General features: G+C 61.3%; 1 protein-coding gene across 2 annotated transcripts in view; it reads left to right on the top strand.

Moving 5' to 3' along the window:
* Positions 1-18278, top strand: part of KCNQ1 (potassium voltage-gated channel subfamily Q member 1) — a 358401-nt gene that overhangs the window by 49292 nt on the left and 290831 nt on the right. For both annotated transcript variants that reach the window (XM_058526148.1, XM_058526147.1), the window contains exon 2: positions 5219-5309. In XM_058526148.1, coding sequence (XP_058382131.1) covers positions 5219-5309 — 91 coding nt within the window. The remainder of the gene's footprint in view (positions 1-5218; positions 5310-18278) is intronic.

Genomic DNA, 18278 nt, shown 5'->3' with positions numbered 1-18278 from the left:
CTTGGCGTCCCCCCACCCAGGGCCAGCCCTGGCACGACCTGAGGCCGCCCCCTCCAGGAGTCCGGCGTCCCGTGGGTGCCCACATCCAGGGCGCGGAGCTCACCAGCCCGGGCTGGTGGGGCACGTGTCCTTCATTTGTTAGGGGCGTTTGGAACCTGCAGGGTGACTTTTGTACAAAGAGAAGCCCTCCTGTGTGGCTCGGTTTAGACGTCAGTGCCTAATCTGCTAAATTACACATTCCGGCCCTGCGCGGCCTTGGGCCCTCAGCGGCCTCACAAGCCCTTTGCCTGTTTATCGGCCGGTCCCGTGGGGGGGGTGGGGGCAGGGGGTCTTTGAACTTGCGCCGCCTCCTTTACAGCCTCGATAACGCCATCTGTGTGCAGCGCTGGTCTATACACATCTTTACTCCCTTTTCTTTTATAAAAAAAAATGTTTTAATTGTGGCAAAATACACATAACATGAAATTTACCACCCCAACCATTTCTAAGTGAACAGCTCAGTTGCATTAAGCACGTTCACATTGTTGTGCAGCCATCACCACCATCCCTCTCCAGAACTTTCCAGCTTCCCAAACTGACACTCTGTCCCCCTTAAACACTGACTCCCAGCCCCTCTGCCGGCCCCAGCCCCCACCGTCCTGCTGTCTGTCTCTGTGCATCTTCCTCCTCTGGGTCCTCATATGAGTGAAGTCACAGTTTTGTCCTTTCTCGTCTGGCTTCTTTCCACTCAGCATCATGTCCATGAGGTTCCTCCTTTTACACATGACATTTTCCCTGGAGCGACAAAACTTTTCAGAGTACTCAGGTAATTTTCATCGATTTGATAAGTTAAGTGTACGAATACGGCTCCCGGATGTTCTCGGAGGTGCTCCGGGTGCTGCATCTGGGCCTCCTGGATTTGAGCTCACCCCCCACGTTAGCCCGATGGCCGAGTTCTTTCGTGCCGGAGTTCTGAGGGCGCCTTGAACAGTCCTTGTTTTCTTTGCACATGGATTGTGTGTTTACTTTTTAAACTTCATTGGGAAACATCCCGGGGTTGGAAGATGCTTCCCCGTGGGCTGGAGATGCTGTCATGGTGGAGTCACGTCCCCCGCCCCTCCTGGGGGGACAGGCCTGGCTGACTCAGCCCGTTACAGGTGCCTGTGGGGGCCCGGAGCGTGGGAAGGGGGTTCTGTGGCCCCCAGAGCCCGCCACTGGCATTCTGCCTCTGCACCCGGAGCACCCTCTGCTCGGGTCCCGTCTACAGCCCTGGCAGGGCTCCCGCATTCTTTCCTGTTCGCAGGGCACCTGGCTGCCACAGATACTGGCGTGATGTCCGATAAAGTTCCGGGCGTCCCTCAGGGCTGGCACTTGCGATCACAGCTCCTGAGGTGGACCAGCCGCAGGGGCACAAGCAGGGCATTGTCCCTTGGGGCATGGAGCTGCCCTCGCCTCTGGCAGCGGCTGCCTCCTGCAGACATGCACACGCTCTCCGGGGAAGTCTGGTCAGGAAGCCTTGGGGGCTGAGGTGGCCTCCGTGGGGGTCGGTGTCCTTTCTCCCACCACCCTCTTCTCCACCTGCCCTGCTCCCCACGCCCTGGGGAGATTCCTTTTTCCTGGGCCTCCGTCTCCCAGCTCTTGGGGGTCTGTGGCTGCTGAATTTTGGAGGCTGGGGACGTGAGCTGGGATAGAATGGTGGCAGGAGGGGGCATCAGGCACCCCAGGCTGCGAGCCCCCAGGGGCAGGGACCCTGTCTCGGCGTCTCTCAGGCTCCCCGCCCACCCAGGACAGGAGGGAGCAGTCAGAAGCACACTCGGTTAAGTGATTCTTTCTGAAGCCAGCACAGTGTATTCCAGTGTTTGCAGAACTGTGTAGCCTTCGGAATGCAGCAAGGCTGAAAAGCCACAACAGGCAGATATAAATTAACACCACACCCCTCATCCTCAAGGGAAGACCTTCCTCAGCCAGCCTGGGGGGAGCTTCTTGGGTAGGACCCGTGGCCCAGAGCCTCTGCTGTGGTTCTGTCTGCGCCGGGGGGTCTCCCAGTGCACACCTCTGCCTGGGACCTCGGGGTGAGGACACCCATCCTGATGTACCCTCTGTGGGGGACGGCCAAGGTCTGTCCAGAGGCGGGGCTTCTCTGGCCAGATCCTCCTCCCTGCCCACCCCGAGTTCACTGTGTGTCCCCAGCACAGCCCGGCACAGGGCATTGGGTAGAAGAGGCCTCTTGGTGGCCAGAGCCCAGGCCGTGCGGTCCAGGCGCTGCCGTGAATGCAGCCGATCTATGTTTCCAAGGCCTCGCTTGGGGCCCCTGTGCTCTGACTCGACACACAGTTCTAACAGGCTCCAGCCACTGCTTTCTGTCCTGTAGCTGAGGTCACACACACAGCGACAGTAAGTGGATGCCTCCCTGACAGCAAAAGAACTGAAAACTGACCCTCAGCAGTCACGGGGTCTAAAGGGCGCTGCGGTCTGTGGTCTTGCAGAAGAGACGCGCTGCCTCCGTGGGCCCAAAGCACAGCCGCGTGGGCGGCCTGGCGGGAAGCAGGTGCCCGCCGTGATGCCCTGGAGAGTCAGTTCTCCTGACCGCCTCTGCATCGGGAGGCAGGAAACGTAGAGAACGTGGAACTTTTCCAGCACGTCCTGGCCGTGGAGCCTGGAGGCCGTGGGGTCCGGGCAGGCCTGGGGCCTCACTTTCCTCACGTGTGAGACAGAAAGGCTTGGGGATGGTGGTGTGGGGCACCGGGCACACGACTCTGGTGTCGCCTTTTTTGTTGAAGTGGTGACCATCGGTCAGCTGAATGGTGGCCCCAGAGATGTCCGTGGTCCGACCCCTGAACCCATGTGTGACCTTACACAGTAAAAGGGGCTTTGCAGGTGTGACTCAGTACAGGGTCTGGATATGGGAGAGCGTTCTGGATTAGCTGGGTGGGCCCTCAGGGAGGTCACGAATGTCCATAAGAGGGAGGTGGGGGTCAGAGCAGGGGAGTGTGACCTCAGAGGTTGGGGAGAGATGAGACTGTGCTGCACTGTCCTCCCTGCACCCCCCCGCAGTCCTGCGTCTCCCCTGGACGTGCATTCTTGTCACCTCCGTGGTTTCGTCACACGTGGCCTCAGCAGGCGTGGAGCCCCCGAGCCTCGGTTTCCCCATTCGTAGCACTTGTTGTGTGACACCAGCGCTGAGGTCTTGTGGGGGTTCGTGTTGCTATCTGTAAAGTGCCGACTGGGCAGGGGACACGGTTGGTGGCAGTTGGTCCTGGGAGTGCTTCTGTAGCCTGACAGAGAGTGACTCCCAGGCCGTGGCGGGCGGCTTTTGCCCATCTTCTCAGGAGGGAAAGGGCCTGCAACGCTCGCCCAGGCCTCAGGCAAGTCACAGGCTGCTCCTGAATCCTTGCTCACTGCCATCCACAGCCCTGCGAGGACGTGTCCGTGGGCTCTGGCTTGTGTCGGTGGGGAAATTGAGGCAGAGGGACCTGCCGGGCCACGTGACCACAGAGGGGCAGTGGGTGGGCGGTGCCTCTGAGGCCCTGTCTGCACTCGGGATCTGGGGAGCGGGGCTGGCAGGCACCTGCTCTGGTCCCTCGCGGCCCAGCTGGCAGGAAGCCCTTGGGGAGCAGGACTTGAGGGGCTCCAGGGCGAGGGCTGGGGCGATGTGGCGCCGTGCAAGACCCCTGGCTGGTGCAGTGGAAGGGGAGCTCTGTGTGCTAGGGGCAGTCGGGCCCCAGATGTCGCTCACTCTCCTGACCCGTGTTTGCTCGAGTCCCCGTGAGATGGAAAGCTTCCTGAGGTGGGAGCCCCATGTCTTGTTCACCCCCCCAAAAGGCTCCCCTCGGGTCTCGGCCTCTGGAGGGCTGGGAAGGAGGATGACTGAAGAGGGTGGGCTGGGGCTGAGCTGGTGGGGGGAGATCCCGAGGGCTTCCTGGCCAGCACGGGGTGTGCATGTGGGGGTAGGGGAATGGATTGAGAGCCACCGGGGAGCAGCAGGGTCTCAGGGTAGCGAGAGGGCCTGGGCTCCCGGTGCTGGGCCGGAGTCCGTGTCGTGGGCCCAGGGAGCTTTCTCCACATCTGTGTCTCCCGGGGCCGCACTGCAGCCGCTCTGCTGTTCTGTCCCTGAGGACCCGCCAAGAGGGTGCCTGGAGACCCTGAAGCCCCCTGGAAGTCCCCTTAAGAGTCCCCTCTCCACCAGGCAGGAGGAGGGCTGGGGGCTTGGCTCCGTGACATCCGGGGATGGGGAGGGGCCCTGGAGGGTCGTCCCCCTTCAGGAAGCAGGGGCTCCTTATCTTGATGGTTTGGGAGTGATCAGAGCCGCCGTCTGTGGTGTTGGTGTGCAGACGGGCACTGGGGGGCTGTGCCTGGGAGTGGGCCCAGGGCGGGGCTGCCCGCCTTCCGTTTGCTGAGCTCCTGGGTGCCACCTCAGACAGCAGTCAGAGCGGCCCAGGCCCCAAGCCACCAGCCCCTCGGGGGACCGTGGTGACACCCCATTAACAGGTGCGGGAGCTGGCCCTCCCTCCCTGGCAGGCTGGCTTCTGTGCTCTAACCACCAGGCGCCCTGCTCGGGGCCAGGAGCTCCTGTGACCATGTGTCCTCGACATCTCTGTGGAAGCACTGGTGAAAACAGACATGGGATACTGTTCGATATTGTGTGCTGAGCTGTAGGCGCCCACGAGGGCTCCCCACGCGAGGTGTGCCCCTCAGCAGTTCTCAGGACCTTCACCGAGTCGTGCAGCCATCACCACTTTCTGAGTTCAGAACATTTTCTTCACCCCAAAAGGAAACCCTGTACCCACTGGCTGTCGCTCCCCGGTCCCTCCGGTCCCCGGTGACCACCAGTCCGCTTCCTGTCCCTGTGGGCTTCCCATTCTGGGCATTTCAGACAAATGGAATCACACGATACATGGTCTTTAGTGTCTGCAATCTTAGCGCGATGTTTGAGAGTCCGTCCCACTGTAGCGTGCTCAGAACCGCCTCCTTTCACGGCCCGTGCCAGCACTGCCGGACAGATGGCCGCACCTCATACGTCTGCTTACCGGCTGCCGGACGCTGGGGTTTGGGTGGCACTTTGGGTTCCTATGTCTGGGGAGGGAAGGGGCTTGGTCCCGCTGGGCGAAGTGGGCTGGGGGTGGTGGCTGAGCCCCTCGGCTCCCTGGGCCTGAGCTTGTGTCTGTGGCGGGGGAGGGGTGGCAGGCTGGCCATGGGAGCTGACCACGAGAGCTGACCACTGTGTCGTCCTGTCTCGCAGCTTCCTCATCGTCCTGGCCTGCCTCATCTTCAGTGTGCTGTCCACCATCGAGCAGTATGTCACCCTGGCTACAGGGACCCTCTTCTGGATGGTACGTAGCAGCATGAGGGGCCAGACAGCTGTCACAGCCGCCCTGGATTGGGGGCTGTGGGTGGAGTGAGGGCCTCCTGGCCTCTCCTACTTGCACGATGACCCTGTACCAGAGCGCCCCTGCTGGCCCACAGCTACGGGCTTGCTCTGATGCTGGAGGGCTGGGTTGTGGGGACCCTCCCACCCTGGCTCCCACACTTGCCAGGATGTGACCATCAGGCTGGGAGGGCCTCGGAATGAGAGACACCTGGGGCTGGTGGTCTGGGAGGGCTTCCTGGAGGAGGGGGTGGCTGGGCTGAGAAACAAGGGCAGGACGATGTAGGCACGCGGAGCTGGGACCGTGGTCAGCAGGGACCTGCCCAAGCCTGCACTGTGGCCCCAGTCTGGGTGACTCCTGACCGGGATTATGGCTGGTACTCGGACCCTGCAGCTGTCTCAGCCGCCACCCCCGCCTCTGCCCAGGGTGTCCCCCCACCAGCCAACTGATGGCTCCTTCCACTGGCCTTCAAGGCTCTCAGCCCTGCTGCCTGTGTCTGCGGCCCCAGAGGAGGTGCTCCGGGGCAGCGTGAGGACAGAAGGAATTTCCAGCGCCAGGCCCTGGCCCCTCCCCCCAGCCCATCTGAGCCCCGCCCCTCTGAGAGTGGGGTTTGAGGACTCCCCTCCTGGCAACCGCCGTGAGCCCCCCGGGACAGGGCCTGGGGCGGGTCCCCCACAGCCTTGGGTCAGCGCGGCCCTGGCTAGGGCTGGGAGCCGGCAGCCGAGAAGGAATCAGCCTCGGTTTACGCTGGGCCGGGTGCTGGGTGCACGTGACCTTACGGCAGTGGGGACCCCTCAAAGGGGACCTGACTGTGAGGCTGCGGAGAAGGCGGCGTACAGGGCCTGGTCGTGGCCCAAGGAGGCAGCCTGAGTGCTGATGGCTGGTGGGCGTGGGGCCCGTGGAGGGCAGCGTCGCAGTCTTTCTGTCACTGCGTTTCTGTCTCATCTACAACCTCCCCACCGCCTACACAAGCAGAGGGGTCGTGACTCCCCACCTGCAGCCACCTCCCAGCGTCACCAGGCTGGCCGCACGTGGGTTCACGCTGGGCCTGGTGTGTCTTCCCGGGCAGGGGCCTGTTCTGCTGGGTCTCCTGGCCTTGTGACCTGACCCCTCGACAGCTCCCGTTTTATTTCTCTGCATTGACTTGATCTTTCCTTCCTGCTTCTGGATTTCAGTTCACAGGCAGGTTCCCCCCCTCGGAGGTTACAGAGGAATCAATCCGGGATTTCTTCCAGCACCCATACGGGTTAATCTTGTGTTTTTAAATTGTTGAGGGCAGTTGGGAACGTGCTGGCGTGTGGCATGAGGCACAGATCTGCTCTCACTCCGTCCCCCTGTTCTCCAGTCCTCCCAAAGCCACTTCTTCAGAAGTCTCTTCCCCCCCCCTCTTTGAGGGGCCATTTTTATCGTAAACCAGAGGTCCAGATGTGAGTGGATCTGCTGTGGGATTTTCCGGTTCAGCTGCACTGCTCTGTCTGCTTTCGTCTCCCAGGGCCGCGCTGCTTTGATGATACGTGTCCTAAATCTGTTTTATTGTGTGATTTAATATCTTCACGGCCCTTTGTGTTCAGGGTTACCTGACAAGTCTCGTTTGTTTGTTCTTCCCGATGACCTTTACAATCAACTTGTCTGGCTCCCAGGAAAAGTTGGATGGTATTGGATGAATGAATCTGGCGAGACTGGCATCCCTCTGGCATGGGGTCTTCCTGCCTGCAATCGTGGTGTGTTGGTTTATCAGGACGGTTTTATGGTTTTGTAATGTAGCTTTAGACAGTTGTTGTTAAGTTTATTCCTAATAATAAGAGTTGTTCATTGCCGTCACAAACGGGGTCTTCTCTTCCATTGTTTTCTGGAGGTTTTTTTTTGGTATACGTGGACACCGTGGATTTCTGTCCCTAGGATAGCCTGTGACGTCACTACCTTCTGTCATTTGTTTGCCGTGGTCTTTCCTCTGGTCCTTTCGGGCTTTCTGGGTGTGGAACTCAGCCAACAGATGCGAACTGCTGGTCGGGCGGGGAGCGCTGGCCTCCGTCTGTCACTCTGGCTGTGACGGGCGGGCCAGCTCCCTGTGCTCCTCCTGAAGGCGCGTGACGGCCTCCGGTGGAGTGCCGTGTGTTTGTTCAGATTGGGAGGTGTCCTTCAAGGCCGACATGAGGGCCCGGTTTTAACGTGACGGTGTTGACTCTCGTCAGGAGCCTTTCCTGCATCCGGGGGCGGGTCATGTCTGAGGATGCCCTGATGTTGATCCTCTCGCTTTCCCTGGTAACCCCCAGGGTCCCGGTGTATCCTTCTCACTGTCCTGTCAGGTTACACTTTCTCGTAGAAGAGTAGGGACAGGATGAATGGCAAAAAGGAGGACAGCCACTATCCCAGCAAGAGGGACAGCTTTTAGGGTCATGGAGTACTCCTGCCTCCTCGCCTCCCCTGGTCCTGGGAACCCGCAGAAGCCGCCGAGGGTCCATGCCAAGGCCTGGGGGCTGCAGCTCCCTGGGGAACGCTGGCCACTCCTGCATTTGGGCGGTATGTCGGCTGCCACCGGCCTGGCGAGAAACGTCCCCAAACCCCTGCTCTGGGTGGGCCCTGGGGCAGGCCTGATGGGTCCGTCTCCCCTGCAGGTGAGCGGTGGGCAGGAGCCACGCTTCTGTCTGTTGTGGGCTTCCCAGGTGCCCTCCCAGCCCTGCGCCTGCTTCCTAGGGTGGGGACTGTCCTTCCCGCCGGCTGGACCGCAGAGGAGGGGCTGGATGGTGAGGAGAGTGGGGAGTGGGGTGGGTGTCTCTGGTGCTTTGGGATTTCATGCGGTGATTCGAGCCCCAGCCTGGACCCCACAAAGCACATCTGCTCTGCGGGTTGCTCCTCAGGTCCTCTCCTCACGATAAGTGCCTGAGCTCCTTATCCAGCTGGAGACTGAGGCTTCAGGAGGCAGCAGCAGGAAGGGGCCAGGAAGACCCTGCCGAGCGGGACCCAGACTCTAAGACTGCCCTCCTACTGCATGTACATGCTGGTGGGCCCTGGGGCCACGGAGAGAACTGGGGCCCGGGACCAGGGTCTTGGTGGGCTTCACTCCCTCTATATGAGTTTGCTCAGGCTGCCGGAACAAAGTTCCACAGATGGGCAACTTAAACAACAGACGTTACTGTCTCCCAGTCCTGGAGGCTAGACAGCCGAGATCCAGGTGTGGGCAGGGCTGGTTCCTCCTGAGGCCTCTCTCCTTGGCGTGTAGACGGCCGTCTTCTCCCTGTGTCCTCACGTGGTCACCCCTCTGTGTGTGTCTGTGTACCTATCTCCTCTTCTCATAAGGACACCAGTCCTATTGGATTAAGGCCCCCTAATGACTTCTTTTTACCTTAGTACCCTCTTGAAAAGCCCTGTCTCTTTGTACAGTCACTTTCTGAGGTGCTGGGGGTTTGGGATCCAACACATGAATTTTGGGGGGGACACAGTTCAGCACATAAGGCCCCCCGAGGGTCTTGGGTCAGTTCCTCCACTGCTAGGAGGTTCCCTCTTGGGTTTTCAGTGGCTCCAACAGCATCTGGTTCCCGGGTTGATGTGAAGAGCACCACGTGCCCCCTCCTGGGCCCTGTACCCAGGCAGCTGTCAGCACCAAGGGTCCCGAGTTCAGGTGGGAACTTACCATCTCCTTATGCAGCTCAGGCAGCGCCTCTGGGTGCAGCTGGGAGGGTGGGATAGAGAGTGGGTCAAACTCACATAGGCCCAGCCCACAGGGACTCTCACGTACATGCCATGTGCTCCTTCGTGTGTGAATCTCCGCCAGGAATCATCACTGATGTGCCCGTGGGATCCCAGGTCCTGCGCTGGGGGTGGGAACCAGACCAGTGGAGGGGCTACCCCCACGACAGCCCTGGGATGGGGGCTTCAGACCTAGTCTGGTCCGGCCTGCACTTTCCTCTGGGACTGGCCAGGAGTACTTCTCACGTTCAGATAGAGCTCGCTGTCGCAGGTTTCATGGTGCAGTGTGGCCCAGAGCTGGGGGAGGTGGCTGAAGGCCTGTGTCACATCCTTGCTGTCCCCCTGCCCACCACCCTTTCTCCTTGGCACCCCCTCCGCCTGCTGTCCTGACATCTCTGAGGTTTGCCTGCCCCCTGCTGGCCATTCTGTGAACTGCGGGCACAGTTCCCCCAGCTGAGGCTCAGAGCTCAGTGTGTGCTGGGGAGGGGAGAGGTGGATGGTCCTGCACCCCTTTCCCTCTCCCTCTGGGACCCAGGATGGGTGTGCCAGTGAGCAGCTCCCCTGCCCTGAGCAGAGCCCAGTCCCACTGGGGTCCCATCTCCCTTTCCACCCCTTTGAGGGCAGAGACCCTGTGCCTCCTCCCTTGTCCCCCATTCTCTCACATCAGCCACCTCCCTGCCACCTCATGTCCCACCAGGTGCCCTCTCCACACAGCAGCCATTGGCTGGGAGGGCTTTCTAAAGCGAAAATCTGATCATTCCAGAGGCTCCCCGTAGCATTTAGAATAAACTTGGCATCTCTCTTAGCCCCAAAGTGCCACACATTCAGGGACCCCTGCCCCCCACACCTCCTTCCACCTCTCTTGCTCCCTCCACTCCAGCACACTATTTGCTGACCCTTGGACACTCCTGCTGCCTCAGGGCCTTTGCATGTGCTCTGTTCTTGGCCCAGCTGTTTCTCTGGCATGTTACAGGACCGGCTTCTTGTCCAGTTTCAGGCCTCGGCTTGGTCGTCACTGCCTTGGTGCACCCTCCCCGACCTGCCATCTGTGGGGTCCCTTTCCCTCCCTCCCATCGCACCCTACTCTTTTCTCAGCAGTCTGGGTGTGACGGGGGCACTGGGGGTGGGTTCCGTCTCCTCGCTCCATTCCACACTCCCAGAGGGCGGGGGCCCAGTGGCCGCGCTCACCCCACATGCCCAGCAGAGTGTTTCTGGGGTTTGGACCTGCCTCCTATGAGCCCTTGTGCCCAGAGCTGCCCCCGTGGGACACCCCCAGTTGCTGTGTGGTCCTGGGCCTCAGTTCCCCCACCTGTAAAATGGAGGGGTAGGCAGGACGGCCTCAGACTTACCTTTCTGATGGCCTTGCTGGGGTTTCCAAGGACTTTCCAAATCATTGGCCACGTAGCAACGGATCCTTCAAGATGGGTTTGAGCTGGCTGTGTCGGGCTGCCACTGGAGAGTCACGGCCACAGGGGGAAGGGGGCGTTGGGGTCACAGCAGGAATGAGGCAACCGTGGGGCCCAGCCTCCAGGGCAGGCGTGAATTATGTTCAGGGTAGGGCCCCTAAGGAGGTGCGAGGTGAAGAAGGACTGGGGTAGGATGTGTCTGCAGGGATGCTGAGGGCTTCCCAGAGGAGGGGACCCCCTGAAGTAGGAAGGGGAAGGGGAAGGAGGAGGGTGCGGGGGGGGGTGGAGAGGACAGGCAGGGACCCCTCCCACAGCTCACAGCCTCCAGCGTGGGCTGGGCGAGCGCAGGCAGAAATCAGGGGCTTCCTGGGGGGGCTTCAGTCTGCAGGGGTGGGAGGGGTTGACCAGGCAGAGGGGCCCCGGGTGCGGGGGTGGGGAGTGGGCTTCAGAAGCAGAGGAGTTTGCAGCCCCTGGAGTCGGGCGGCCTGAAGCTGGGCCGCGGAACACCAGGTGGCGCTGCTGTCCGCCCCATGCGGTGCCGCTGGCCAGGGCCCAGAGCGCGGAGCGAGCGCGGGAGCCAGACCACAGCCGAGCCCGGAGGGGCGAGGGTGGGCTCCGCGCGAGGGTGCGGAGAGCAGCACGATGTTTAAATGGTGGAAAAAAGTCATTCAAAGCTGTGTTTTCCCAGAGAGCCCATATTTCTTCATTTCTTTTCCTAGCTCGGCTTTTATGGTGCCAGAAAGCTGTTATCTCAGCTCGGTGTAAGGAAGCCCCAGGGCGGCCTCCGAGGGATTAAGCTTTCTGCTGAACCAGGGATATTTGGTGGGCCTGAAAAAGCCATTTTGGGAGGAATCTCATCTCGGCTGCGGGTCTGTCCCGGGACTGTTAAGGGGCGCTTCTGAGATCTGAGCCTTGTCTGTGGCTGCCCGGGGAAAAGGGCCACTTCTGGGGTTGCCAAGACAGCTCCTGACATGGTTCCTGAATTCAGAGGAAGCCCTGTGTGTGTGTGCGTGTGTGTGCGTGTGCTTGTGTGTCTGCTGGTGCACATTACCACATGCACGCGTGTGCAATTGCGTGTCCGCGTCCGTGTGTCTGTGTCCGGGCTTTGTGCCTGCGTTTCTGTGTGTGCGCGCACCCTGGGAGCGAGTTCTGGGTTTGGGTGGCTCCTCTGTGTCACCCCTGTCCTGCCGCTGTGGCAGAAATCCCCCCCTCCGCAGTAAGAGACCCTGCCCAGCCCAGGTGAGGGGCTGCCTTTTGTCTCTAAAATCGAAGACTTTTCTCCGCCCCCCCCCCCCCCGAAATCCCACACAAAGAGAGAGGCACTTGCGGCACAGTACAGACGCAGGGTGTTCCGCACCTCTGGTGGCGAGCATACCAGGGAATTGTCCTGCCTGCCTGTGGTTGAAAACCCCGGGAGCCGCGGCCCAGAGGCCTGGGGGATGAGGTCATCGCTGCGGCTTCCTCCCTCGCAGCCGAGGCTCCCTCAGCCCCACCGCCTGGCCCGGCTCTCCCGCCAGCTGCATCTCCCCCCAGCGCGGACGAGACCCTGCGGTTCTCTGGGCCTCAGTTTCCCAGCTGCACAAGGAGGCCCCACGGGGACTCTATGGGCCCCTGGAAGCCCTCGGTGGGTCCCCCATTTCTGTGCGACAAGGTGCAGACTCTGTCCCTGGTCCCCTTGCCCAACTCACACTCAGCATGGGCCCCTGCAGACCCACACGGTTCCGGTGTCTGCTCCCCATGTCCCTGAAACTCCAGTAGAGACGGCGGGTTCATGTCCGGGCTGGTGCTGCCACCATCCAGAGCCCGCCGTGTGCACGCCCTCTGCAATGTGCTTCTCTCAGGAGGGGCCCGAGACTCACATGGGGCTGAGTGACATAAGTCACTTCTGCCCGAGGTCAGGGCACCGGCAGGGGCCCAGGTTTTCCATTAACAAACCCCAAGGTCTTATTTTCTCTGTGGCCGACTCCTGCCCGGGCTGCTCGCCTCACTCAGGCCTCGCCTCTCTGCTTGGTGAACTCCTACATATCCAACAGAGGCCCGCTTCTGCAGAGTCGCTCCTGGGATGCCTTCTTGCCCACCCAGTAGTGTCACCTGCCTCCGCCTCTGGACTGCAGGGTCCTCTGGGAAGACCTCATCTTCCTGCTGCAGAACCTTAAGCCCCTCTGCCTCTTTGTCCCCGGCATGTGGGAGCCGTGTGGTGAGGATTGCTTCCCACCGCCCGGGCATTCTCTGATGTCCTGCCTCAGAATGTTGTCCACCCCGCTGGTGGACTCCGGTTGGGGTGTTCTCTCCTATGTTTGTTCAGCCAGTAAATATTTATTAAGCACCTACCACGTGCCAGGGCCTGTGTGCAAATAGGTGTGTGCTCTCCAGGGCAGGACACAGGCTTCGTGTCTGCACCCCCAGGACCCTTACCGCAGGGCCCTGTGTAAGAGGGGCCCAGTGCCTGAGTGAGGGGAGGGTCTGACCCCCCATTCCTGGGAGCTGGAAGGCAGGGGCGCACGCTCCCTTCTGCGTGCACACCTGTGTGTGTGTGCACACACGTGTTCTACTAGGCCACAGTTGGACTGTTGCCTGGCTCTGGGTTGTCCCTCTGCATGGCAGGGGATCTCGGCCGCCCCCCTGGGTAGCCGACTTTCCATGCAGACCAGAGCCTCTCTGGTTTCGGGGAGAAACACTAAAAGTTAAAGAAGCACCTGAAACAACTGTAGTGCGTGTTCCGGATGTTTCTGTGCTGGTGAATGGAGAAGGGCAGGATTTCTTTTCAAGTGGCTCTGGCAGGTAGGGGACAGGCGGTGCTGACTGAAGCTAGTGGGCTCCGGGTGCTGACTGCACAGCCTGATGGTGTGGAGTGGCCTGCGGCTCTGCTCGGCGGGACTTAGGGTAGCTCCGGCTGAGGCTGCAAGGGGGCATCTCTTGCTCATCCGCCCTGAGGCCGTGCTGGTGCTGACCCCAGGGAGACAGAGTGGAGGGATGCCGGCCTCCAGGACGGGGAAGGGGTGGAAGGTGGACGTGGGGGGCCACGGCTGCTGCTCAGGCAGGTGAGGAAGGGGCTGACCTGAACCGTGCGTGTCTGGTGGGGGCAGGCCACTGTGGGGCCATCCATGCTGAGCCGGGGGGGTGGTGGAGGGAGACCCAGGCAGCCCCGCAGCTCCTCCTGGGTCTGGGTCCCTGCATGAGTTTGCGAACAGAGTCTTAGGGGCCACCAGGCAGAATTTGAAACCGCTGCCTCAAGGGGACTCAGCCAACTTGCCAGAGCCCCCATGCAGGTGGGTGGGGACCTCTGCCCCTCCTTGGTGATTCTGTGGACGCCGGCCTGTGCCACTTCTAAAGCCCTCTAACCCGGGGGCCCCTGGCCCTGGGCTTCTGCTCAGTGCATTCCCTCCTCACTCCCTCTGACGCCCACAGGCCCTTCTGTCCACCCCCAGTCAACGTTCATGTTTCATCGCTTCTCCCGGTGTTCGTGGCATGTTTCGGTGATGGTGTCAAAGGTTTCTGGCCTCCTAGATCGAGAGTAACTTCCGCCCTCTCTTCGTGGTCTCCTTCCTGGGCTTCGAGGGGCAAACGTCATTGTCCCACTTTATGTAGGAGACCGTCCCCAGGCCCCCAAGGATGTCTGAGCCGGAAGAATCCAAGGGCTCACGGCTTGTGGGGCCCAGGGCGGCGGCTCAGGCCGTCCCCACCACGGGGGACATAGTTTACCCCGCCGGGTCCCCCATCCTCGAGGAGGGGTGTTGCAGGGTTTGGGCTGGCTGAGTTCCTGGCCTGGAGGCAGCTGCTCCTGAGGGGGACAGCTGACATTCCTTCATGCGGGGTCTGCCCTCAGCCGAGAGCCGTGAAAACAGGAATCCTCAGCTGTAACCGGAACCTTCCATGGGTATGCCGGCCCTGTGTGTGGAGGGGTCCTACGGTGACTCGTTTCTGTGACAAAGACACCCTCTGTGAAGCCCACAGCGGGCCTCACGTTATCTGTTGCAGGCCAGATTGTCATATCCATCAAGTCTGTTCAGAACAGGGCACGGGGGGCTTGCGCAGGAGGTAGAGGAAAGTGTGCAAAATGCTGGAAACTTCCCTAATAAACACAGAACCCGATCCCGGGCCAGTGGTCTGGGAGGTCCGTACTCCCAGCAGCCGGGCATGTCTGTCCTCTGGGGCCTGTGCAGAGGGAAGAACAGGCCCCCCCTGGGATGGAGGAACCTGGGGGCATGCTCAGCCGGCAGTGCTCCCCGCCCATGGAGGGGCACAAGGGGCCGTCCTCCTGCAGCCCCCGGGTCACCTGGGAAGCGGGACATCTGTTCCCCCCGCTTCTCCACCAGATCACCTCTCCAGATTCCCCAGGTGCTGTGGGGGCCGTTGGTTTCAGCCGTGTCTCCTGAAGGAAAAGGGAGGTGACACTGGCTTGTGCCCGGAAGTGGGGCCTCTCGGGTCCCAGGGAGACTCCACGATGGTCAAGGGGAGGTCCTGGGGCCCTGAGACCAGCCAGGGCCCGGCCGGCCGGGCCCCACCGCCCCGCCCTAGGCTCCGTGAACCGCCAGAGGCCGAGCCTGACTGTTTGTTTCCATAGTATTTCCTGTTTTCAAACTATAAAGCCACATGATGCAAGGTGAACGCTGGATCTTGACTGCCAGGGGACGGACGGGGGGCTTTGCCAGGAGTGCTGGGGAGATCCCCCTGGCCGGCACCCCTGTCTGCCCTGGGCTCTGCGGGCCGAGGCCCGTGTCTCCTCAACCCTCTTCCCAGAAGCCTGTTCCGCTTTGTCCACAGGCCCTGGAAGGAGCCGGGCAGAAACACGGGGCGGCCTCATCTCCCTTGGGGGCAGGAGGAACCGGGGGCCGGGATCGCCCAGGTGCCAGCTCAGCGGGCCCCATGGCCTCTCCTGGCACCTGAGGTGTGTGGTTTCCAGATTTTTCTCCCCGACACGCCCAGGTGTCTGGCTGGTGTCACATTCGCCACCTCTGCCACTGCCCCCCCCCTTTTTTTTCCTCTTTTCAGAACCATGATGAGTCAGCTCCAGGTTGGTAACTGGAGATGCAGCCGCCCGGGTCAGGGTACAGGCTTGGTGGGCGTGAGGGGGCACCGCCGGCTCTGGTCTGTGGGGGAGCTCAGCTCAGCCTCTGGTGTCGGCAGGAAGGGCCCTTCAGGGGCAGGCGCAGGACTCCCTCTGCCCTTCCAGAAGGTGACAACTGTACAAGGAAGGCGGGGGGCTCTTCCCACACACCCAGGCCACCCATCAGCCAGCCCCAGAGAAGAGTCCCCACGTGGCGCTTGGCTCTCTGCGGCTGTGGGTCTGACTAGCAGGCGCATGCCATGAGGGAGGTCTCCGCTTCCTGGCGCTCCCAGGCCCGGCTCCTGGGTTTTCTCGCCGCCCCGCCCACCAAAACAGGGCAGCACTCGTTGTCAGCGTCTCCCTGAGGCCCAGGACAAAAGTCAGACGTTGTGGGGGGGTCCCACTGTGGGCCCCATGGGCTCCTGCGTTCTGGATGTAGTGGGATTAGAATGTGCCGTCGGTGGGACAGGTGTTTCCTTTATGCCCGAGGGCTGGAAAGAAGCTCGTCATTAAGTGCCACATTCAGTGGGGTCTCCCGCGCGGGCTCGCTGGAGGGCCGGGTTTTGTTGGGGCCTCATTTTTACATCTGACCCCGGCCAGCTGGAGTGCCTTGTTTTAAGCACGGGGTGACAGCTGACATAACATAACGGGGCTCAGGCTGAACAGGCAGCCGTGTCGCTGGGCGGGGGCCTGGCACGGCACTCCACGTGGGGGCTCCCGGGGTGCTGCCCTGGGGAAGTCGTCAGGGATAATAGGATGAGCCTGGTGGGGCCTCGTGGCCGTGGGGCGCATCGCAGTGGGGTCCGCCAGCTGTCGCCGCCCTGATGAGTGGGCTGACCAAGTGGCTGGTTGCTGGGCGGGGGCTGGAGGCTGTGCAGGTGCCAGAATAATCGCCCCAGGATACTGCATTCAGATGGGTTATAATCACGTTCTCTGCCTCCCCAGGTCATGCAGAATGGAAACCAGAGGCCCCGGCTGTGCAGCCATTGAAGTGTGTCATTGTGTGGCTTCAGGGCAGAAAGAAGGGGTCTCAGTGCAGCCTTGTGGGGTCGAGGGGCCGCCAGGCCGGTGCAGCCAGGCCCCAGCCCCCTGCCTCACTGAGCCGACCTCAGGGCTGGGGCGCGGCAGCTCCTTCCACTGCACTTTCAACCTCCCAGTTATGAGACTGGGTGATGGCTGGGTGTACTGGGTGGGGCGAACGGGGAAAAGGGAGCTGTGGGTGACCCCCAGGGAGATGCCCTTGACCTGGGCCAGCCCAGTGTGCCCGGAGTACTGTCCGTCAGCTCCTTCCAGGCCCCTGGGCGGGCCCCAGCGGGGCTCAAGAGAACTCGATGACACTCATAAACACAGAAGAGGCCCGAGAAGCCCTTCAAGCATCTTTAGGGTCATGGGAATTGGGGGCGGTGGTCCCCGCCCCAAATGAGCTGGCCTCTACTGCAGGCGCTGATCCTGCGGTCCTGCTGGTCACCTGGGGCCTGGGAAGGCGCACTGCGGGCCTCGGCCTTCACAGCTTCACTTCCCCATGGGGGGCAGCTGCAAGCAGAGCCCCCCAGCCCGAGGCTCACGGTGACGGGCACCATATTTGCATTTTCAAGTGGACATAGCCACCACTGGGCCAGAAGTACCCTGTGCTGAAAGCCAAGCCGGGGTGGCTGCAAGCTGTTTTCCCAGCTTGGTCAAGGTCAAGGCAGCTGAAGGAGCAGGTTGGGGAAAGCGTGCCCGGTGCAGCCGGATGCCTCATTGAGAGGCGAGCGTGCAGAGGCACACACAGACACAGCACCCGCGGTTACACAAACACACCAGAGATACTCACAGGCACATACACGGGCACAGGCACACAGGGAGGCACACACGTGTGGACACACTCACGTGGCGTGCACATTCAGGCACATACACATGTCTGCATGCACACGTGCACACAAGCACGCTCAGCCCGGAGCTTCGGGCCGGCAGGAGCGAGACCCCCTTGGGGCCACGTTCCATTTGCACATTTAATCCAGAAACTGTCAGCACGGGAAGCCTGGACGAGAACAAAATGTCAAGTGTGTGCTGAGAGGCGCAGCCTGCCCCCTTTCCTGGCGGGCGATGATCTGGTCAGTTTCCGAGCACGATGAGCTGAGAATAATTTGTGCATTCAAAACAGGGTCTGGTGGGGAGACCTGGGGGAAGGGCGAGTGTCTTTATTTCATTTTCAGTTTCTCAAGCTGGGCCTGTGTCTCTTCTCCCCGACCGTGCGTGGAGCTGACTGGGGAGGGTGGTGATGGGTGTCGCCGTCCTTGGGGATGGGGGCCGGGCTGGGGTCCGTTTGCTACTCTTTTTTCAGTGTTGGCGACTCCACGAGGTTCCGGGGCCTGGTGATTGCTGTGAAAGTCTGGCCTTGACCACAAACCGCCCGTGATCACGCTGCTTTCAGGGTGCTGGTGAGCAAGACTTAGTCCCTGCTGTCCAGATCCTCTGAACTTTCCCCAAACACCCGCCTTGTGCTCGGGGTCTCTGCTTTCACCTCAGGCTGGAGGTGACTTTCTCTGTAATGAAGACATCTGTTAGACCACTTAGTGGCTCTGGGACATTGGGAAAACACCCTCTCATCCTGGGGAGTTTGTAAGACTTTCTAGTTCCTCCCCAGTGTTCAGAGAACCCGTCATAAGGTTCCATCGCTGATCCCCATGTAAACGGGCAGCCGAGGGGGCTCAGGGGGCCTCTGGAGGCCTCTGGACCCCTCTTGAGAAAGAGTGGCAGGGAGGCAGCAGGCCTGGGGCCTCCAGGGTTGCACCCCTTTCTGGTTTGGGGTAG

Source organism: Diceros bicornis, chromosome 31 (genome assembly GCF_020826845.1).
Source record: "Diceros bicornis minor isolate mBicDic1 chromosome 31, mDicBic1.mat.cur, whole genome shotgun sequence".
Taxonomy (NCBI): Eukaryota; Metazoa; Chordata; class Mammalia; order Perissodactyla; family Rhinocerotidae; genus Diceros; species Diceros bicornis.
The sequence above is the reverse complement of the archived record's forward strand: the minus strand, read 5'-3'. Positions and strand labels throughout refer to the sequence as shown.